The sequence below is a fragment of the Parasteatoda tepidariorum genome, chromosome 2 (assembly GCF_982258835.1).
Source record: "Parasteatoda tepidariorum strain Cologne lab strain chromosome 2, Ptep-v5.0, whole genome shotgun sequence".
Lineage (NCBI taxonomy): Eukaryota > Metazoa > Arthropoda > Arachnida > Araneae > Theridiidae > Parasteatoda > Parasteatoda tepidariorum.
In genome coordinates this window covers 98,565,868-98,590,674 of record NC_141756.1, presented here as the reverse complement: position 1 = coordinate 98,590,674, position 24,807 = coordinate 98,565,868, and the positions used below count along the sequence as shown (strand labels likewise).

General features: G+C 27.6%; 1 protein-coding gene across 1 annotated transcript; it reads left to right on the top strand.

The window, feature by feature from the left end:
- Positions 1–429: 429 nt before the first annotated feature.
- Trs23 (trafficking protein particle complex subunit 4-like protein Trs23) lies at positions 430–14,305 on the top strand. The gene is made up of 5 exons (XM_043046267.3): positions 430–1,063; positions 4,680–4,854; positions 6,065–6,168; positions 9,676–9,802; positions 13,954–14,305. The coding sequence occupies exons 1-5, from the start codon at positions 889–891 to the stop codon at positions 14,024–14,026; spliced, it is 654 nt and encodes a 217-aa protein (XP_042902201.1). The 5' UTR covers positions 430–888; the 3' UTR covers positions 14,027–14,305.
- The last annotated feature ends 10,502 nt before the right edge of the window (positions 14,306–24,807 follow it).

Genomic DNA, 24,807 nt, shown 5'->3' with positions numbered 1-24,807 from the left:
CCTTTTTTTTTTTTTTCATTTAAAATTACATATTTAACAATGTTGAGTTTTTTTAATGGTTTTTGAGTTTTAATGAGTTTTTTAATGGTTAACAATCTCGAGCTCGGCACCTAGTCTAGTTCCGGTTAAAAAGTTTGCAGCTGCTTACTACATGTTATTCTGATAGGCGATGTTTTCAAACGGATAATTTTGTTTTCAATAAAAGAAATAAATTAGATGATTTCTGATCTCAATTCCGCTCCGTAGAAAGCCATGGATTTACGAAATACACGTGGTGTTTTTACTATAGACTCATGAAGCAGTAAACATAAAAGTGACGGATTTTACACGGATCTTAAAAAAGTTCATTAAAGAAGAAAACGTAAAATAAAATCCCTCTGATGTGGGTGCATGGGGAAACTGCTCCTGCCTTAGTCAGGCTCTGTGAACACATTGTGAGCCAAATGGCTCCAAAACACATTAAAAAGTGTAACCTGGAAGTATATGCAGTCAAGAGTTTGCAGCGCTTCCTAGTGTAGAAAACACTTTCCATAACTTTTCATTTAAGTACATTTTCTTTGACACATGAGCTGTAAGCCATTTAATGTCATAAATAGAAAGCTGTAGAAATAGTCATTTTATCAAGTCAGAGTTGAATTTAATTTCTAATTTTTAAATCTTTTCCGACTTTCTAAGTTACTTTTTAAATAAGATTTTAAGTGCGAAAATCATTAAAACAAAATGTCTCATCTTCTAAGGATTGCAAATCAGTAATTTTAATGTTCTTTACGCATATTGAGCATTTTAATTGTTTCATTAACTGTGACGTGATATGTACTTAAGGAGTTAATGCACAGTTTGAATTCTTTTATGTTGATTAAAATTTAAGCAAAAAATTTATTTAAAAGTATGGCTGCTATAAGTGTTTATATAATTAGCAAAGCGGGTGGAATGATATATCAATATGATCATAACCCTATTACTATTGAATACGAGAAAACTTTTAGCTTTCCTCTTGACTTAGTCCTAGAATTTGTAAACAATCGTTTGACTGTCACTTTTGGACAAATGGATAATATCAAAGGTTTGGAAAGTAGTTTGATACTTTAATAATTTTTCTTATGTGGACCTTTAAAAATTAATGTCCCTAATTAAAGTAAATGTCTGTTTGTGCTGTTTAATTTGACAAGCTCACCAAATCTCTAAATTAGTATTAGAAGTCTGATGCGGAATTAATTAAATTTAATTTTTGGGGAGATTTCTGTATTGTGATCTGTGGCAGAATAATAGCCAAGGTCTTAGCAATTTCTGAGCAGCGGCCTGCGAGAAACTAAAAAAAAAAAAACATCGTAGAAAAGGACCGACTTGAAAGGTATAACTGGTAGCCACATCTGGGCAAACATCTGTTTTTTTTCTTTTTTTAAATTTACAAGTTTAAAATCTCTTACCCTGGCGATTGTAACTGTCACAGTAAGGAACTAGTCCCCTCTTTTTTTTAACAATAATTATTAGAAAACATAAAATTATTTGGGTAAATAAAAGTACCTATTCAGAGACACTGGTAGACACAATTCTTGATAGGGAAGTGCTCCTAGCAGCGCGTGATAACATTTTCAATCAAGAGTTTAACACGCTCGTTAAATCTTTAAATTAGTATGAAAATTTAATACTAAATTGATTTAAAGCCAATTTCGGTAATATTTATTAGAAAACATAAAATTTAGATAAATGAAACTACCTTTTCAAATATACTTGTATAAACAGTTTATAATTCGAAAGTGCCCCTAGCAGCGCACGGTGACAATTTCAGTCATGGCTTTGTATGCAATTGTTAATCCTTATGATATGCCCTATCTCTCCTAGAAGTTTGTGGCTATGGTAGTAATATGCCTTGTAAACTTGTAAAAAAAATTTTTGACCATAAAGTTTGGAATATTAAAACCATTATTTGGCAGAAAACCATAATTTAGAATATCAGTTAAAAACTAAAAGATCTTTTCTAGTTACTCAAGTATTCACTGCTCCTCTTACGGAGTTCCCGCAATCCTTAAAAACTGTTTAATTTTTATTTGGGTAAATAAGGGCCCGTAAAAGTACTTAATATTGGAATTTTCAGTATCCCTATAATTGATAGGAACAATTTTTCAGTCTTGCAAAAGTATTAGAAACAAAAACTACTTCTTTTACCACCTGGAATAAAACCATGCATCAAGGGTAGAGCATTTTAGAGAGACAAGAAGGGATGGGGAAGAAATCATGTCCTTCTTTCATTAATATTTTGGTTCTGTTATTGTAAATTCTTTCTTTTGCTTAGAATGGTACCCCATGAGGAAAGAAAATCATTCTATAAGAAAACAATAGGGCATGGACAAGAAGGATACTGCACATAGAAGAGATCTTGCTTTTTTTAGGGGAGGGGGACAGTTTTAAGGTCATTCAGTTCTACTGGTAGCGCACATGGTTAAAGTAGCAAAGTTAAGTCCTAAGAAAAGTAACAGAAAAAATTTTATCTATAACAGAAACTATTTCTAAAAAACTTGAATTAAAAATTTAATATTTCATAATAGCTATAAGCTCATAAAAACAGTATCATTTTTTCAAATTCCTAATTGTACTAAAAAGTAAACAGTTTTGTAATAAAGAGGGTTTTAACAAAACAGCAATTTTTTTAAAAAATTCCAGCATGCTTAGGTTTTTTTTTTTTTTTAATAAAAACTTGGGGTTTATCAGTTTTTTGATGAAATTTTTTTCAGAAATAATTTAAATTTTTATTTCTGAGTACTTAATAAGAACACATGATTTGCCTCTAACATGAAAGTTTACTGGGCTCCTACAAGTCAGAAAATTTTAACTCTAAAAAGCAGGGAAAGTTACAATTTTTACAAAAGACCTGGAATGTAGCCAGTCTCAGAATTGTCAATAACAGTAATCAGCTATCGAGAGTCAAGATAAATAATTCTATCATCTATTGCTATTATTTTATAAAACTCTATTTAGTGAAACTTTTCTATGTTTCCATTATGATTCTCATATGTTTTTGGTCACAAAATGTAATATTTGATACTTCAAATAAAATAAAAAATCAAAGTTTTTTGATGCAAAATTGCATGGTATGATAAAATATGGTTTCAATTTATGCCTGGAAAAGTCGGAGAATTTTTTTTCTTTCTGAAATTGAGTGGGAACCTTAATTATTTGATGAATTTTTAAAGAATTGTTATGAAAACTTGGTGCAAATTTTAGCATTTAAAAAGAATTTTTTATTATGTATTGACAATTGTTCAGCCCGTCTTAAAGTGACTCAAACTTTGCAACGTATCAAGCTTGACTTTTTTCCACCCATCATTGAAACTTATATTTTATAGCAGTGTTTTCACTACAGCTCGAGAATCTCGCATATTTTTTTCTTTTCTCGCATTAAAAAATTATTACGGTGAGAAATTCGCGCATTCTATAAATCAATTTCAAAATTCGCGAATTTCTCGCATTTTGGAAAAAGCTTCGAATTACGCCATTTAGAATAAAATCCGTTTCACTTTTCTTCCTGGATCTTTCATTATTTTCAACATTTGCCCCATTATCTAACCTCCCTATTTACCAGTAACCAGTATTGTTCAGAACTTTTTCGAACAACAGAACACAACCCCTCCGAACCACGGTTCTCGGCAACCACGTGTTTACCGCGGGTAAGGTTTTTTCATGTAAGACGTTCAAATTTTTTATGCACTAATGTAAGATGGACAAATACCTAGTAAAGGAAAAATCTTCTATGATGATGCAGCAAAAATGCTCAATGCTTTAAAAAATAGAAGAATGAGAAAAATAGAAAATAGAAGAAATGATTTTTTTTCAAGTCCATTTGTGTTTTTTTAGTTTTTAGAAATCTCACTTAACTTTCTGAAATCTCACCCTGTTTTTGAGAAAGGGTGAAAAATTCTCACCCATTTTTTTTCTATGATGGAAACACTGTATAGACATAAGTGTTTGAAAGAAGAAAAAAAACATTTTCTACAGTTTCCGGTTAATTGAATTTTCTATATCTTGAAGAGTTTTTAATGATGCTTTAAACTATAGAAGTTCCTGTGTAATAATTATAATAAACTGATCTTAATTTTATATAGGAGAGAGAATCTTGTTATAAGCACAATTTCAATGTTTTGAACAAATATATTTTTATTCTTTATTTTTTTCAACTACTGTACTGAAATATATTATTTAAAATTAATGTTTATTTTGTAATAGTGTTAATAGTTTCTGAGGATTTGGTAAAAGCTTTTATAAAATATAAGTCTTAGTCAAACCATCTTCACAGTTCTAGTTAGAGCAATAACAATTTACTCAATTCAGTTCAGGATACATGAAAGCATTATCATTGTCACCCTCTATAATCTCTCATTTTTATAATTTTCATGTACAAAAAAAATTAAAACCAACAGTTTAAACAAAAAAATTTCGACAAGTTAACTCAAATACGATGAATGAATCTAGTATGTATATTGGCAAACATTGAGGCTCTTTTTTTCTTATCTTTCATAATGGCTAACATGTTTCTCTCTACTGCACTTTAGTGCCTGAAAATTTATAGACTTCCTCCAAAATAATATCTTGTCTGTGCCTCAGCTTATTTGAACAAAAATAAATGTGACTAACAAAAGTAATTACATGAAGAAGGTAATTGCTTTTCTTTTTTTCAATTATAGTTGGCCATATAATTTTGTCTGTCAATGGCATTCCACTTTCTGGTCGTAAACTCACTGATAATCGTGATGTTATGGAAGTTTTGAAATCAGAAGAAAACTATCCTATAAGTATCAAATTTGGTAGGCCTAAATTGGGAACTAATGAGAAAATTGTATTAGCCAGCACATTTCATTCGTAAGTATTCATTTATTATTAAATCTGAAGTATTTATATACAATGTATAAGCATGCAGGGTATAAGCTAATGAATTTTTTCTTCTTAAAAAATTCCTTTAGCAAAAAGAAAAAAAATTGAAAATGTTCAAAAAGGTTTAGGCAAAATTTAATACTTAAATTTATATCTAATTAAATTACCCACCCAGAAAAAGTTAAATGAAGGGATAGATTTAGATTGCAAAACATAAAATGCATGAACTCAAGTCTGAACTTTTAATTAAAAAAAATAATAATGCATAATTTGAACTAATACCTATATCGTAGGGACTACAGAAACATACTTATCTTCGTATTGTGATATGATAATTCTATAAAACTGATACTTTTTAAACAAAGGATTTAAAAAAAGAAACTATATTGTAATGATTTAAATAAAATCATTTTTGCATTGTAAATATTTATAATTTATCATAAGATCAAAACCCAGGGAGATTATTGCTAATTAATTTAATAATATAGCATTGCAGGAGATTTATAATTAAGAAAATATGAAATTTAACAAATTTCTTTCCACCCAGGCATTTATTCCACCGGGGAATAAGTTTCTTAATTGAATTGAAAAAGGAACATTATTCCACTTGGCAGCAAGCCTTTTTTAGTCTTTTTACTTTGTAATTCCAGTCTACCTTTTTATAATTTATGTATATATATTGAGGCACAGTGTTAAAGAATTGAGACAGGTAATAAAAAAAGTAAGAATTGAGAAGAAAAAAAATGCCCTGTTATTCTCGTATGGGTTTTTTTTTTAATGTAAAATTTTTTTCATTATAGCTATCATTCAATCTTTTAAAAAGTATGTAGTAGGTAGGTAATATATTTACGTTGCACTAGAGCAGTACAATGGGCTATTGGCGGCGGTCTGGGAAACATCCCTAAGGATGATCCAAAGACATACCATTGCAATTTTGATCTTCTGCTGAAGGGATAGCTCCCTTGCTTTGGTAGCCTGACAAAGTCAAGCAACTTTACGGTAGAACAGTTTTAACGAGAACCGATACCATGCACCCTTACTCCCTACACAGGGTTGATCCAAGTGGTCACTCAACCGCTTACTGACTGCAGTTTGTGATGCTTGAATTTGGTATTCTATTGGGAACCGTGTCTTTACGATCAGTCCACTGCGGGACCAAAAAGTATTTGAACTACAATTTAATTTTTTTCTTTTTCAGGTTATTTGCAATTGCTTCCCAATTATCTCCTGAACCCCATTGCTCTGGAATTGAAGTTTTGGAGGCTGATACATTCAAGCTGTATTGTTATCAAACTATTACAGGTAATATCGATATCATTACCATAACATAATATTCTAAAGTACAGGGTTGTGAGTGAGTCAGATTTAAAGCATTAATAATGGGATTAATACAATATTAAAATATTTTGAAATAGGCTTCTCACTTGCCATTGCCCGTTGTTGTTTACTCGTCAGTTTTCCCTAATATTCTTCATACCTTTGGTGCAAGCCTTTTTGTCTTTTTGATTATTTTGAAACACTATCCTTTCATAGTGCGTGAACAAGGGACTGGGGTGCCATATTAGAATTTTACTGCAGCTAGGAAACCATTAACATATTTCAATCAGATGGGAAGTGGATGGTAATAAAGTAAAGAAGAAATGGCATGTTGTTATGTTTGGAATCATCTGTGGTGTTCGCAGCAGCTTTTTGGAAAATTTAATGTATGAGTAATTCCCAAAAATTATGTTATTTTAAGGAGAAAATTTTTTTTTTCAGTTTAACATTTTCAGAATAGTTTTATTTATTTATTTTAAATATTTATTTAGTAACTCTAATTAATATCTTATAGAGAACCGTGTATTTTACAAGCATTTACACAAGAAAATATTTAACTGGGTGAGTAGCATTTTTAAAAAGTACTTATAGGTTCTTATTTTTGATTTACGTTTTTTAAAGGCCCTTAAAGGTGCTTTTTTATATTGGGGGTTTGTAAAAAATGCTTAATTTTCTATCTTTTAAAAAAGAGATTTTTTTTCTTGCCGTGTCGATTGCCATTCTAAATTACAAAAAAATGCATGATTTTCGCAATTTTCTCTGCAATATTTATCAGGTACTAGTTATTTTATCATGATTATGTTAAGTTTGTGAAAATGTTTTTGATTCTTATTGATTTTATGTTATATATTTAAAAGAAAAAAATAATTTTTATTACTGCACAGTTCCTAAATATGTTTTTTTTTTTTTTTGGAAAGTAATTAAAAATATTTTTTAGTGTTAAAAAAGTACTTAAAAGGTGCTTAATTTTTGTTGAAAAATCTGGCTATGCACCCTGTTTAAAATAAAAATTTACTAAATTTTAAACACTAGGAAAATGACAGAAAAATTTAGAATTATTAGCAGATCCATGATCACAGCACATAAAACATGCATAATGAATAAGTGACTATGAAAATTATTTTTAAATAAAATAATAATCACTCGTATTTAAATATAAGATCTTTGTGAAGTTATAGCAATTTTGAAGAGAGTCATTGAACCAAAATTGGTATCCTCTTTTTCAATAGAAATTTAAGGATAATATCTTCCACTGTATTTCAGACCTGTCATAGTCAAAGATGTCTTCCTTTCTTTTCTAAGCCACTTGAAAGGAGTTCCTCAAGTGGCTTATCAGTGGGCACCATCATCCCACTTAAAATGTAAATATTCTGTCCTGAGTATAAGATTTAACTTCCCTCATAACTCCCTGATACTGATTTTTCCTACTTTAAAACTGTTGGTAGACATAAAAGGAGAGAAATAAAAATTATAAATTATTCTTGTCTTTTTAACAAATAAATGAGTTGTTTAAATTATGGTTTTTAAAATGTTGATTGCAGCAACAGCTAGTTAAAAGTATTCAAATGTTCTTATTTTAATTTCAAAACTGTTCGTGGTTTAATCCTCTTAATTCTATTTTTTTTTTTTTATTATTATTCTTTTTTTTCCTGTTCCTTTTTTTTCAAGTAACCATTTGTGGAAAGTTTAAACACCAAAAACAAAATTAAATATTTCTACTTTTTTGTCATTTTTCTAGCATTTAAGTTAAAATGAGGTTTGTAATTTTAGAACTTTTTACTTGTATTTTCTTCTACTCTTGGGCCTAACTCTTTTACTTTGTGTTGTTAGTTTTCTACATGAGCCCGGACTGAATCATGGTTTTAAGAAAGCAGAAAATTACAACACAAGAACCTACTTGCTTTATAAAATCTCTTTAAATGGATTTTTATCGGAAACTTTCTTCTCTGTTCTTATTGGGAAGGCATGCTATAACAAAATGGCTTAAAAATCAAACTTGAAAACAAAATAATTAAACACTAGCCACAGCTACTTAGGTTATTGAAAGTGACACACTTTTGTGTTTTAAAATTAGTCCTTGTGCACAGATTCCAGAAATGATTTTATGCATTTAGATGTAAAAAAAGTTAGACAGAGAAAATGTATAGAGAGTTTTAAAGAAAGTAATTATTGCAAATATTGTTTGTGACATGCCAGGAAAATGTCATTTTGAAACTCAACATACATCTTTAATTATCCATAATTGTTGAAATTAGTGTAATATCAGTCTAAAAAGCTAACAATAATCCTTTGATACAAGGATAAAAAAACAAACTAAACTAGATAGAGAGACGGAATAATGTGCCACCTGTACAGTTCTGTTTTTTTTTTTATTATTATTATTATTATTATTATTCCCACTACTCCATACAAGACTAACAGCTGGGGTATGCACAGTTCGATTATTTAATTCTCACATCTCTTATACATATAAAATATATTAGTTTGTAAATTTCAATTTAGAGTAGATTACTTACATTTCTGAGTAAGGTTGCGCAGCTTTTTTAAAAAGTGCTTAAATGTGCTTATTTTTTATTTTTGTTTTTTAAACCACCAATCATTTTACATGTTAGATGAAATACTCGCACGTCTGCGTGTGCGTATTCTGTGGGAAGGTTTCTTGCATTCTCATGAGCAACTCTGCTGCATTTTGCAAAAGATTCTCAACTTCAGCCTTCATTTTCCGCCCTCTGAATGTGAACCAAAAAATCTCTTGAATTTTTGCTGATCACGGGAACCAATTAAACATTTCCAATTTTTTTTCCTAAAGGCAAAAGAAAAGAAAGGCTTAGATGATCAAGAAAAGAATTCTTTGTCAGAAAGTAGTTATTTTATCATGATCATGTAAAGTCTTTGAAAATTATTTTGCATTTTGTTAACATATATATGAAGAACTTCCAACAATAGGAAGAAAAACTGTTTTATTAATGCACATATCATAATTATGATATTTTTTGAGTGCTTAAAATGTGCTTATTTTTGTTGAAAAAATTGGCAACACAGCCTGTATCATCATGCAGAGTCCAATATACATTAAGAAGATGGAAATGCAATTAATGTAACTATTAAATGGATTAAAAAGATTTACTGAAGGGTAGGCTTAAAACGATCCTAAGTCAATTTTAATTGATCGAAATAGCTTCCTGATTAAATTGAAGCTTGGTGATCTAACTTGTGATTGAATTGAGAATTTTTGGAATCAATGAAAAAATTTACTAAAATATTATTTTGAAACTATTTTTTATGTGTAAAGATTAGCAAATGAATTTTAACAAAAAAGCTATTACTTCCTGAGGTAATTTTTTCCACTGTGGTTGAAACTTGCCAAACAATCCATGATTCCTATAAATGAAAATTTTGCCATTCTTTTTTTACTTCTAATATTTTTGTTATGCTATTTTGTAATTCTATTTTGAAAATTTGGCATACTATTTACAACCGCTACTTTTTTAGGTACAAAATTTATGGTTGTAGCAGATTTTAAGCAAAGTGGAATAGAAAGTCTCCTTAAGAAGATACATGAACTTTATGCAGATTATGCCTTGAAGAACCCATTCTATGCTTTAGAAATGCCGATCAGGTAAAACATTGTATAAGTAGCAAATTTTCAAATTCTTTAGTATTATAACACAAAGACTCTAATTTGTTGAAATTTAATTTAATTATTATACAATCATGTTTTAGGTTTGCCCAAAACTAAAATAAGCAGATGCTTATATGCTGTGTACGCAGGGTTGGCAAGTTTTTGACACATGACGGTTTTTACCGGTTTATACCATGGTTTTTACCGTCATGCCAAAAAACCCTCTGTCAAAACTGTCAAAAACCCATAGTTTTGAGAAAACTGCATTTTACTTTGAGTTTAACTGCTTATGATTTAAAATTAATTCATTTTTGGGCAATAAAATTAGAAAAAAAGTTGCTAAAAGATATTTAAGAACAGATTTTTACATTTTCCCAACATGATTATATCAAATCATACTACTTGAAGTAAAATATTAGGATACTAAACAAAATTTTCAACATTTCCAAGCATCATTTTGTTTGGCATATTACATTACTGAAGAATGTCAAGTCATTCCTGACTTAGAGTTTGTTAGTAGTTACAAGTTTTGAAAGTTTTGTTTAGCTTATTTCTAATATTTAAGAAATGCCAAATTTTAAATTCTTCTCTTTAGTTCTTGAATTTATTAATAGTTCCAAGTTTTTTTGTTTGTTTGTTTGTTTATTTCTAACAATTAAGAAGTGCAAAATTTTTAATCCTTTGCAAATCAAGCTATAATGATAAAAGTTAAGTATCACTATTTTCAATAAGTATATTACAATATTTCTGTATGAATCTATATCCTTCTATAAGAATACATGTATATAGTTGCAAAATCAATAGCAATTGTTTACAACATTCATTTATAAAGGCAATTAAGTGAAAATAATATATTGTCCGCTATATGACATAAATTAAAGAAAACAGTAGGTTTTTGACAGTTTTTATCGGTAAAAACACGGTTTCTACCACTGTCATGTCAAAAACCAGTTTTTGATGGCAAAAACCCAACCCTGTGTGTACGGTTAAAAAATCAGATTGAAACTATTAATAAAAAAGGATGAACTTGCAAAAATGATAATAGGTTAATAAAATAAAATATTTTCGTCCCAAATGAAAGAATTAAAAAGTTGTTTTATTTTTTATGATTGTACCTATTAAGAATTTCTTCAAATGAAATTTATTACTATACTTTCACAGTTACTTTGTAGATATGATAGATAAAAACCAGTATAATGCAAATTAAGTAGATTGGTTTTTGAAGTGCCTGCTGCCGTGCTGGAAGGTTTGTTTCTGGCTCATAACCATACATAACATTACTTTTAAAAAGTTATGAGTAAAATGTTTTAATTTTAAAAGGTACAAGTACAAAATAAAAATTTTACGATTTTAAAGTACATTTTGAGGAAATCGAAAATTCAAAGTAACTGCAAATTTCATTAAAAATGTAATAAATACTTATTTTAATGTATAAAACTTTAAAATGCAGAACTATAAATGTAAATGTTACAAAATTCTATTGAAATTGTTAATGTTGAAAATATCTGGAAACCAAGAAATAAAAACTCAATGTTTGCATATTTTAAGGAGTTCTAATTTATGTTAATCTTAAATCTATTAAAACTTTAGAAATTTTGTTTTTACTTGCGAAATTTGTAGTAACAAATTATATTGTTAAGCAAATTCGATAACATCATAAATTTTAAAAAAAAAATTATTCATATATAGGTAACATCTTAAAATCATGAAAGTAAAAATTGTATTTCGTTTTTATAAAAGTTTCAAAAAATAATTTTAGAATTTTAAATATTGACAGCTTTTTAATTTGTTAATTTTTTAATTAATCAAAAATTAAGCGCTGAGGTTTTTTTTTTTTTTTTTTAATTTATCCTTATGATGAACTAAATGTTTACATGGTGAAATTCGAAAAAGGAGGAAAAGTAACTTTCATTCAAAAGCAGAGAAATATCTAGAATTTTTTTAATGCTATCTATATTTTAATTAAATAAAGTGTAATGTTATATTTTAAAACTTAAATAACAAAAATATAATTTTTGTGCAAAAAATGTTTGCACATCATTTAACTATCTTTAAAACATCACCAATCTAAGTTCTTAATTTACAAAACTCTTGACAGGCGTGAAAGGATGTGTGTTTCTTCTCGCCAATTTACGATAGGGATGAAATCTATTCAACAGATTCCAAAAATGTTTTTGCAAGATTTTCACAGCTGATTAAATGGAAGAAAGACAAGCATATCTAAATATAAGTCTTCCAACAGCTGGAAACTGGACTGGGCGACTTCTTTCAGTTTCCAGCCAGTGAAGGGGCTTCACGTTACCTCCCCCCAACTGCCGTCTCCCTTTTTAGAAATTGTAATCCTTAAAGATGTTTGAAAAAAGAAGTTAGCTGTTAAAGAATATATTATACATTAAATTTATAAATTAAGAAAAGAAATTTAAAAAAAAAAAGTTTTTTAATAGGAAAATTTTTAAAAAATTTCTGAAAAAAGTAATGATTTCTCGTTATAAATACTTGTACTTTTTCCAAAAAAAAGTAACAAATTTAAAAAGTAACGAAGAACGAGTAAAAGCACATACTTTTTACTTTCATTACAAGTGGCAAAAGTCAAAGAATTGTCATGTATGCTCATAACTAATAAATACTGAACTAATTTTGGCAAAAGCATGCTATATTTTTAAAAGAATTTGCTAACTAAAATAGTAATAGATAATTAATTAAAGAACTTGTCTTCTTTTATGTCAAAATATGTACATTTAAACATTAAAGTAAAAGTTCATGAAAAAAATACCAATTAGGAGCATTCAGTTATGCTAAAAGAAATACTTTACATCCAGAGAACAGAAACGTTTGTACAGGCATTCCTTATATTTACGATTTTACTCATTTTATTTTTTCCCCTTTTTTCTTAATTGTATACCTATTTTTTATTATGTTTCTGAACATGTTGAAAAATAATATAGGCTTCATAGCCAAAGAAAAAACCAGTACAGTTTTTTAGAACAGTATTACACTCACTACCTTACAATAATTGAAGAAATACTTTCAGTTTTTGATATACAGTAGGGAACCGATTATCCGGAACGATCGGGACCATCGCTATTCCGGATAACTGATTTTTCCGGTTTCCTGAATCGCTGCAAAGAGCCGTTTTTTTTATTCTTAAACCCAACTAAAAAAAAAATATTTTTTTTGGAAATAATCTTAAAAAGAAGAAAAAACGATGAAGTAATACACTAATGATTATTTCCAAAATGATGGTAAGGTGAACATCTTTCAAAAAAGAAAGAAAAATCCTATGAGGAAAAAAAAAATTTTTTTTTTTTAAAAATAGCGGGAAAATTTATCAAATTTCGTTCCGTTTTTTTGGTTTTCCGGTTTTCTGATTTCCGGATAACAGGTTCTGTACTGTAGTTTATTATACTTATCAATAAAGTTTGAAGCTTTTAGGGTTTGAGAGACCAGTAATAAATTACAAATGAAAAAAAAGTTTTTGAATGCAATATGTCAGAAATTATAGCAATAAACTTCTCTAACATATATCAATTACATTCTTAATATGTAATAATTAAATAAAAAATTTTAAGCCTGCTTAAATATTCATGGAGATAACATTATTATAAAAAGAAACTACATTTTTTTGTTAGCTTAATAAGCATTCAATAAAATTAACCAAAATTTTCGGAGCAATTTTTAAGTAATGCATGGAAAATATAATATTTTTATTAATTTAATCATATCAAGCATCAAAAGTTTTCAAAAAAATATTACAGCTAACGCTGGACGTAATATTCTTCTCAATTGCTTTTCAAACAATTTTTTTTTATTATTTCACATGTTTATACCTCTATCTAAAGCAAAAAGGATGTGTAAACCACATTTTTGTCAAATACACTTAAGGTAGCAGATCATATCAATAGGTTATTCTATAATTTATAGTTAATATCAAAACGTTTCTGCAATGTATTTTACTATATCCACTTTCAGCCAATGATTATTCAGCCTATTTTGTCAGTATTGTGTCAGAATATTGAAAAAGCAAAACTGTGAAACAATTGGAAAGATAACGCATTTGGTTTAAAACAATATACAGTACAAATTTTAATGTTAGTTTATTTTTTGTTTGTGTAATACATTGTCTAATGTTTACAAACTTTTATTTTCAGGTGTGAGCAGTTTGATGTGAATCTCCAAGCTGTGTTGGAACAAGTAGAAAAAACAGGAATGAGCAATATTTAACCTACTATAAAGAAATATGTTTATGTAATTACATTTTTTATATCAAACTCATTGATCATGTTATGTCTAAAATTTAATTATGATCATAATTAACATGTTTATAATTTTTTTATTATTTTCCTGATTCTTTTTCATCACGTGTATGTAAAGTAATTATTTATTAAAATAGTGGTAGTTACTTAAAGGAGACATGTATTAACTTGATCATAAATTGTCTGGGGGAAAAAACCCAAACAAATATTGGAAAATGCATATATTATTAAAATTTCTTTATGATAATCATAGTGTCAATTATTTAATGAATTAAAATCAACCGAGTTTTTTTTTTTTTTTTTTTAAAAAAACAAAGCAAATATTTAAAAAAAATGTTTAGGGATTTAAAGTAGCGAGAACTTACCGGCGCCATACAACAGAAGAAATTTTTTGTCACAAAATATTTTAAAATAAAGAAAAAGTAAGGCAAATTGAATTCAGGCAAATCTAGAGTAAGTCATGAAGTTTAGAGTGTTGAAAAAAATACTTCAAAATATTTAAATGCAAACAAATTATAGAAGAGAACTTCTCCATTGCATAATCTTAAGTTATCTCATAATTTATTTTCGTGTGTATATTTTAAAATTTTCTTTTCAGTATTTGAAACTTTATGGCTTACTCTAGGTTTGTCTGAACTCACTTTTTCTACACTTTAAATTAGTAATAAAGAAAAAAGAAAATTTGCAACAAAAATTTTCTTCTGCAGTATGCCATCCTCTTAAGCAAGACTCCATTTTAGAGAATTTTACCCTCCCTTATAATCACTGCATAAAGTCCTGTTTGCTTATTCCATAAGTGCAATTATGATACACATCAGAATTTCCTATCTGAATTGTTTACAGATACTGAAATTTAATTCAGTTCCTTTTTTCATTACTTTGTAAATCACTTCATAAATAAGTGTAAATTCTTTGTGCTTTCAAAACAAAGTTCTTACATTAATAATGAGTTGTTTGATTTAGCGAAAGTGTCAAAGTAATTATTAAAACAAATATTTTTTTCTTCATGTTGCCACACATGGGATGTGAAACATTTTAATTCCCTTCAGAACTCCTTATGACTAGTTGGTCAATAGGAAAGTTCATTGTTTTCTCAATTACTATAAGCTCGAAAACTTAGTATTCACTATTTTTCAGCAGGTCTTTATAAATTGACTTTGCGCTTGCAATCAATTTTTTATTTTTCTAGTTTAGTGGATAATTTTTAAAAGTGTTTAAAACAACTCAATTTCTGACTGCATTTTATCAAGGAACTTTTAATGTTGCCTCCTTTGTATTTTTTTTTAAAAAAGATAAAAGTTTAAAGAAAAATATTGAAAAATTCATTTTTTAAAGAAAAAAATTTTTCTATACAGTTTTTTGTCAAATAAGTTTTTCAAATTCTAACCTTAGTCAATAGAGGGCTAGGGAGAAAATTTCTTATGCTTAAAAGAGAGATCATTGATATGATTGCCGTAAATTAAAGATTCCTTTAGAAGCTTTTTTCTTTGTTTAGGAGTATAAAAAGATGGCTATAAACTATAGTCCTCCACAAAAGCAAATTTTTCCCAATGCTTGATTCAAGAGTTCTGTTGTCTTCTGGATTGGCTTCAAAATTACAAGGCTACAGAGTTGAACATTAAAAGTTGTAAACCCAAAATCGAGTTGGCTATAATTCTCGTATAAAGTTGTCTATAAATTTCTGAAAAATTCTGCTAAATAAAGTTGGATCGTGTTAATTAGTCAAAATTAAGTTCAGTCTTGACATTTTCTTAGAGTGGCACCTATTCTGACTGTATAATCTCTTAAAATTTCTATGACAAACCTCATTTTTGTACATCTTTCTTGACTACTAATAAACAAAACATAGAAATATATTAGACTTAGATATATTACTCATTATAGATAGTTAATACTGTGCAAATGATATTAAAACTGAATTAATGTAGAAGCAATCAATCAGCAAGTGAAACAATTATTGTCTATCTGCACTTAAATGAATGAAGTCTAGAAATAACAAATTTGATTGATTCAGACTGAATTTTATAGTGATTTTTAATCTGTGATTAATAAATTCAAAAGTACATTAAAACTTTTAATTTAATTATTCCATTCAAATAAGAACATAAAGGGTGGAAGTGTTGTTTATTTCTGCGGACAAAAAAAGAGAAATGTGACTTTTAAAATCCCTTTATTTTTAATTTTTTTTTAAACGAAAAAAAAAAACTTGGAAACATTTGAAATAAAAGTGACACTTATAAAAATTGGGAAAATATTTTTTCAAAATTTTTTTTTTATAAAATAAATACAACATTCATTTTATTATATACAAAGTTACATTATTTAGACTTAATCCTGTAATTAAAATTCCAATTACTATAGTAAAAGTCAGAGGTGGGTTAGAACTTTCTCTTATGTAAGAATAGGAAGGTTCTTTTGTGCTTAGTTTGTTTTTGCTGAACAAATGAGGAGTTCACAATTGCCAAAAATTATGCTTATATAATATTTTGATGCACCTGAAATGTGAAAATTGAAGTGAAACGACATGCTTCTCAGTGGGAAAACTTCAATAGTTAAAGCTCGAATCCCGGCACTGGGTGGTTAATTGGAATTCCGCACCAGACTTGCACTGACCACACTGCCAAATCAATAAAAATATAAGATTATAAATGGAATTTACAGAAATAGGACAAAACTTGATGAAGTGAAAAGTAAAGATATGAATAGAGATTGGTGTACTGAAAAGATATGAAGTTAGCTGTTATATTTGTTTTGTTTTCAGTGAAAAATGAGTAAAAGAAAATAAATATATTTTTTAGAAAAAGTAACCAAGGCTCAGGATAGAGCGTTAGCCTTACAATGCTGTGACCAAGGTTTGAATCCCAGCAATGACTGATCAATACGAATTCCAAACCAATCTCACGTTACCCACAGTGCTGATGTAAAATATCCTCAGTGGTAGACAGATAATGGGTAAGAGTCCCCTTACTGCCATGCTAACCGTAGGAGGTTTTCCACTCAATGTAACACAAATGCAGTTCAGTTTCATCGAAAAGTCCTCCAGAAAGGCAAATTTCTCCTAATACTTGGTTCAGGATTGGGTTCAAAATTACAAGTTTACAAAGTTGAATATAAGTAGACTGTTCAACGACAGTTATAAAATAGAAGTCCATAGTCGAGACATGTGAATGAATGTAAAATATTAACCCTCTTGGTGGCGCTTACTTAAAATAGTTTTTCTCTTAGAAGGTCGAGCATATTGAACAGAGTTGTCCGTGAAACGGCAAGGGTCAGACAAAAGGAATGCCTCCCCCCTTTTTTTCCGTTCACTGTTAAGGGAATTATTTACGCTCTATGTGGTCAGCTTTTGGATGAGAGGGTCAGCCAAGGGAATGACAGTTTGATGGATGGAACTCGTTTTGTAGATCACTTTTCAACTATCTTTTTTGAATCCTCCTGCAATTCAGTGTTTGTTTCCAGAATGTTTTAATCTTTTTACAATTTATATTTAAAAGACATGACTGTATGGCCCTCGCCTTTCTTGTTGATAAAGATTGTTAGACAAATTTTATTCCAGTTTAAAATTAAAATAAAAAATTAATTATAAAAAAATATAATATGAATCTTGAAATAAAAAAAATAAACATTGAAAACAATATTATGCAGTTTAAGTTTCTTTCTTTTTTATTATTAAATTTATATTGATTTAGTGCTTATCATCACTATGCATATCGTTTATAATTACTTTTAAGATCCTTTAATTTTCTATAATATTTAATTTTGCGGAGTGGCAATCTTTTTCTTTTATTTAATCTAAACCATGATCATTATCTTCATTTTACGTTATGTATTTCTGAATAACATTATGGAATATTTAAATTAGTTTGAAAATAGTAATGCGTATCCTTTAAATCGATATATTTCTTGGGTCAATGCTAATATTAACCCATGAAAATTTTTAAAATTACTCGTAAATTTTTTTAATGCATGCAAACTGTGTGTTGCATGGTAATTAGCATGGTTTGCTATTATTCATTTTCTTTTTCTGCTCAGAATTTTTTGTTTTTCTGAATTTTTTAGAATTTAACAGATTTAATTCTATTAGAATTTTCAGACATTCAAAATTAAATTTAAAAAAATGTACAAGTAAAGTACAGGAAATATAAGTGAAAATTCTTATTTAAAGCCCAAATAAACGATGGTGTTGCTAAAAACGAGCACATCCCCTAATCACTCTAAAAAATTATTCATTGTATAACTCAATAAAAAATTTAGTTTTTAACTTTAACATGAGAAGATAACCAAAGAACATTCATTTCTTTACAGTTCTCCGATTTTTTTCTTCAGTTTTTAGATTGATTTTAAGGTGGATACCTAGACAGGGTGCGTAGCGTTTGTAAAAAGTACTTAAAGGTGCTTTTTTGGGGATTTCGTTTTAAAAGCTTTTAAAGGTGCTTTTTTCAGCTGGCGTTTTTAAAAAGTGCTTTTTTTCCGAAATTTTTTTTCTTCTCCCTTCAGTGATATCTGGTGGATCCCATGCATTTCACGAAAAATGGGGAGTTTGCTACGTAATCATTCATGCGGACTTCATGTCATACCCACGTTATGACTTGTGCATGCGCGCACACTTTAAACCGAAACCCGAGTGCTCCAATTTGGATAAAGAATATCAGATCCTTATGAAATGTTCTTATATTAATTTATTTTAATTTTGTTCTTGTTTATTCTATTTTACTTCTAACACTTTTTTTTGACGTAGGGGGTAAGGGTACTTTTGTTCTGAGTTCAGGGTCAAGTTGAATTCACTCAGTAATGTGGGAAAGTACTGATTGTTTCGATTTACGCCCGTTTTTTTTTTTTTTTTGTTTTTTTTTTAACGCTAAAACTGTTTATAAAAAGTTTTTGTTTTTCAATAATATCATTGATTGAAAATGAATTTTTTGAGAGCTTAAAAATTTTTGTAAAGTGCTTGAAAAGTTTTTAAAAAGTGCTTATTTTTGATTCAAAGATTTGGCTACGCACCCTGCTAGAGAGCAATTACTATTTAAAGTAGGCTTGATTTCAAATAGTTTGTTTGAAACCGATGGAATTTGAAACATTTTGGCAAAATCTTTTTTTGTCTATGATATCTATGAATATTCAATAGTATTCATCACATGCATGCCGTAGACATGAGGTATGAACTATAAGATAACGATTAAGAGAATAGCCTGAAACAAGTTTAAAATGAAAAACTTAGTGGTTAATTGTAAAATTTTTATAGAATTTCCTCTTGTGGTTATTTTTGTTTAAAATCTCTACTTTTTCGGTGTAAAGAAGAATAAAGGAAAAATATAAACTTAAATTTACTATTGATTTCAAAATTTTTTCTCAGTATTACTTTTATTGGAATTTTGAATTGTATACATTTTTTATTTTATAACAAATCAATAATTGAACAAAAAAAGAAGAAAAAAAAATTTTTTTGGTAATAAATAAAACGGACCTATAATAAACAAAGGTAAATTAAAAAAATCACAAAGATCATAATCTACATTTCTGAATTTATATCCTTGAAATGGTTCCATTTTTTGTGATTCCTTCATATTTATTTATATATCCAGTCTCTATCCATATCAGTAAACGTCATTGAAAGAAATCACAGATTGATCCAAACTGTGACTAAAAGATTTTTTTTTTCAATTTCTTGCATAATCATGTATCCTTTGCATACGCCAATTTAAAAATATATAACCCTACTAAACAGAATTTGAACCTAATTTTTCAGTTATAGTATAATAATATGACCAGGTTTAGAATTTCAATCAGGAAAACTAAATATTTCAATCAAACTTCATATTTTGTGATTTAATTTAAACATTGGTTTCTCTAATGAAAATCATATACTTTAGTTTTTAAAAAAATCACTTTTTAATAAGAAAGTATTCTCAGAATAAAACAATTTTCTACTCATAATGTTAAAAAAACCCAATTAATTAAGACTCCTATATTTATGTTTAAATTCTCTGTATTTTTGTATAAAATTTTAATTTCCTTTTTTTATATACTATTCACATTTTTGGAAGCTCACTAGAGTAAGAGCATAATCGTAGTCATCTTCTAACTCCTTGTACGCATTTTCTTTCACAAAATATTTTTCAAATCTGATTAATTGAAATATATTCAGCAATAACGAAATTCAAACTAGTATTAAAAGTCTAAAGTTAAGATTATCAAATAATCTTAGTCATCTTCTAACTCCTTGCACGCATTTTCTTTCACAAAATATTTTTCAAGTCTGATTAATTGAAATATATTCAGCAATAACGAAATTCAAACTAGTATTAAAAGTCTGAAGTTAAGATTATCAAAAAATTTCTTATTAGCTCTTGAGAAATTTTTAAAAATAGAAATGATTTTAAAGTGGTAACTAATTTGATACAAAATAACGCATTAAAGAAAATCTTTTGTTCAAACTACTATTCATAAATTGCTGGTAAGAGCTTTATAAAAACTGGTTTAAAATCCTTCGATTCTAAAATCAAAAATTTTTTTCATTAAATAGAACGATTTTATGATGACTGATTGATTCAGTATAATTATATACTCAGTAAACACGAACTGTATTGCTTCTGACATCCCTATTAAAATTTAAAGTTTATAAGTTATTAAAGTAATTACGTATTCTGAAATAAGAATAGAAATCAGATTGAGAAGCTGTGGACAAATTATATAGAGTTTAGTTAGGAATTAGTGATCTAGAAAAAGGAAAAAACAAACATTATTTAAGAAATCACGACTTCATGAAAATCCAACACCAATAAGAGATAATTGATTAAAAGTTTTTGCAACAGAAAATTTTTGCAGTTGACAATCTTTTTACCAATTAAATATAGAGTGAAAAAATTCAATGTCACAAAACTATTTTAGACTTTGAGAATGGTCTATATTCAGCTTTTGGGAGCCTTGAAAGAGAGTATATACTCCCTTTATTTACACTACTTCGAAGTTTTATATTAAATCTATTTTTACTAGATGACATGACCATTTTAGTTATTTTATTAGTGAACTTATTAGTGAAAAAAAAGAGGTAGCATACAATTTCATTTTGCGCTTTCTTTTGAAGCAATAATACATTCTAACTGAAGGAAACTGAAGATATCCTGGGGTCAACACTGTGTACTAAGTGTTAGTTTTCAAAGAATGAAAGCAAATGTTGCAACAAATTTCTTGAAGAATCACTAATAGGTATAGTCAATGCATGGGGGAAGATTGGCGTTTTGAAAGAGTGATATTTCCTTCCCTGCAAGGGGTCATTTCCTGTATCGCAGCCCAGTAGTTGCTAATTGTATGGAATTCCAAGCTTTGCACATTTCTGGAAAGAAGATAAATCACTCTCTGAATCCTTGACACTCTGTTTTTAAACCTAGTCTTTAAATTTTTCTCTTTTCCATCTGTCGTCTTACAGAAAAACATTTCTGGAGAAAAATTATTGCATCATAGTTTGAAATGAGAAACGTATCTATATATATGTAATTTGAAAAAGGAGGTATAGAACAGAATTTAACTAACAGTAAACAAATTAAAACCAAACATTTAATTTATTGTCTAAAATAATAAAGTAGTGCATAAAAATAAAATACCTTCACTGTAAAATGAAATTTGAAAATAAAATGTACTTTAAAAATCAAATATATATATATAAAATTTTAAAAGTTATCCATACTTTAGCTCGCAGATAATTTTATTGTGACACCTTCAACGATGTTTTCTAGAATTTTAACCACAACAAAAATTGCAGGACCATCATATTTGATATTTTTGAAACAAATGCTTTGTTGTCAAATTTCTTCGGCAGTTAATTCATAACTAAAAAAATTACACATTTTTAAACCGTTCGAAATGCTATCTTAGCATATATTTATTTCTCTAAATTATCTAGTAAAAATAATTTTCCTTAGTTTCTCTAATATTAATTTTCGAAATTTTTTTTACATCTTACTAAATAAATATTAGATTGTTTGGCCTTTTTTTTGGTCAAGTAAAAAACTGTGTAATACAAAAAACTTAACTTTGCATTGCCTTTTCCTTTGATTATTGTCCTTAATATGTATTGATTATAATTAAACAAAAATTTGAAACAAATACATAAGAATAGTATTATTAAAAAATTTTGATAGAAAAAAAAACTTTCAAGAAATAAAATTTTTTTTATACTCTTTCTTTTATCTAGTCTTGTTTTTTATAGTAAAATGAAGTTAGTTTTGGATTCATTTTTAAACAATATTAGTTTAAAAAATAATAGATAAATTTATGAGGAAGAAGAAAACTACTAAGTAATTTCTTGTTAAATAATAAGAGCTATCCGAAATTCATGCTAATTTGCAGTTCGTTAAATTCCTTTATTATGACGCAATAAAACAAGTATCTTACTTAGTTTTAAAAATTTTACTCACATTATTAATAAATTACTTGATAGTTTCACTTGATATTAAAATTGTCACAGGAAGTAATCAGAGTTTAGCTGGGGAAAATTGCTTCAAAGTATTAGTATATGGTTTTTATATAAACTTGAAACTTTTAATTAAAATTAAACTTAAAAAGATATTTAATCTCGTTGGTTTCTTTGTAGTTATAAGATTTTTCATTTTGCAAAAAAAATTTTGAATATGCAAGTTATTTTTTAAAAATTTCAATAACTGTCTTTCGTATTCTGTTCAATTTTGTTTTTTAAATTTTATTTCTGTATAAATTTCAGATGCGATAATTCAAAGAAAATGCTTAAAGCATGAAAAAAAAAAAAAAAAAGAACAGACTTTTATTTATTTGCTCTTAATTTATTTATTTTTTGTTATTATTATTTTCTTTTTGTTCATATCCTTCATTGCTTGAAAATTTTTAAAATAATGTGAAAGAAATAAAATAAGTCAAAATCTAAACTAAGTCAAAATCTCTTCCAATTAAGTTCACAAAATAAAATTCAATTAATGAATATTATCAAAATATCGAATTTACAGTACTTATAATGAAACTGCCGAACATTATTAATAGAGATATTTTAAAATTTATTCAAAATAAACAAATATTTAATAATAAAAAATTTAAAAGTAATTTGCGATAATATATCCCCCCCCCCACACTTTTCTAATTTTACCAAGAAAAATTTCAATTTAAAAAAAAAATAATAATGAAAATTAAACAGCAATGAAAGCAACGAAATGTTTAATTTGGTATTAGCAAAAGAAAAAAAATTAAAATAAATAAATAAAATTAAATAAAGCATTAAATTAATTTTTCCTCTTCACCGACAACTTTTGCTATCAGTACAATTTAACTACTAATAAACTCTAAAATAAACTCACAACTCCTCTGTGATTTATGATGACAGTTATCCCCACCTCTCAATTAGTACCCAGTCGGCGGTCGTAGGGGAAGGAAAAAAAATATCAGCCAAAAACTCGGGCCCGCCACTTGAGAGGTAGACAGGCAACCCGAGTTATTCCAGGCTTGCCGCTTTACGTGTAGAAATCTTGCCCGAGTTATTACGGGTCCGCCGCCAGGAGGGTTAAGCTATATTGATATAGTAGCCTCACATTTTCACCCAATATACTACATATTGCATTATAAAGAAAAATTTTTGAACAGTGATATTTCGTTAGTTGAAACATTCATATTTTATTTCGTTCATTGCAGTTCACTTTCAGCTTAGAAGTGAAAAATAAGACTAAAATTGATTCATTTTGAAAATTATTATTAGATTAATGAATAAATATAACACATTTTTTTAAAAAAAATTTGAACAGTATCAGCAAAACTAATCATGTAATTAAAATAGATTGCAGCTTAATACATTGAGTGACATGTCAATCATCAGAAACTAATGATGATGAGTTTCGGTTGAATGAATAGCTGCTTGGATATGACCAAACTAAAAAATCTTTCACAGGCTAAATTACTAGAGGGAAATGTCCAACATTACATGTGAAAGACTCTTATATTTCCAAAATGTTTGAAAGAAATTCAGCATGAATAGCACTAAAATACTGAAAATCTAAACATTTTGATTGTTTTTTTCAGAATAAGCCTAAAACAAAGAACAGTTTAATCTGAACAGTTGAAATTTATACAATTCACATAGTATTTTTAGGAGTTACTACAAAAATAATGACCAAATCTTCTGAAATGAAACAGAATTAGAAAATAACAAAAATAATGAATGATTATCAAATCTTTAATTTTTCATAAGCATTATCAGCCTGTTTTGATATGGATATAATCCATTAATTCATAAGTACTTTTGAAAAAAAATACAATTAGATTTGTAAGTTTTATACTTTTCTATTTCATGCAACAAAAAAATATAACTGGTTGTTAGAACTTTAAGGATTTGTAAATGATAAAAAAATTGCGGTAAACACACATTTGCCAGGCTACCAACTTTCTACCCTTTTTGTAAAAATTTATTCTAGTGGTACCTAAGTATATGTCTTAATTTCATATTTTTTATTCATTTCAACTTACTTTCCATACCACTACAAATAAATGATTTAAAAATTCTTATGTAACACCACTTTGTTCTAATTCTTTCGAGGTAAGGCTTTTAAAATGTTGGCAAAATTACCAAAATATTTTTAAAATGTCTACCACTGTATAAAATATTTTGCAAAAAGTGTAGTAGTTGGCTGCTTCGGACTTTTTTTTTATAAAAATATACCAAGGTAAAAAATATATAAATTTCAATCATATAACAAAAATTACTAGCTTCAATTTTAGTTAAGAAATACAAAGGTA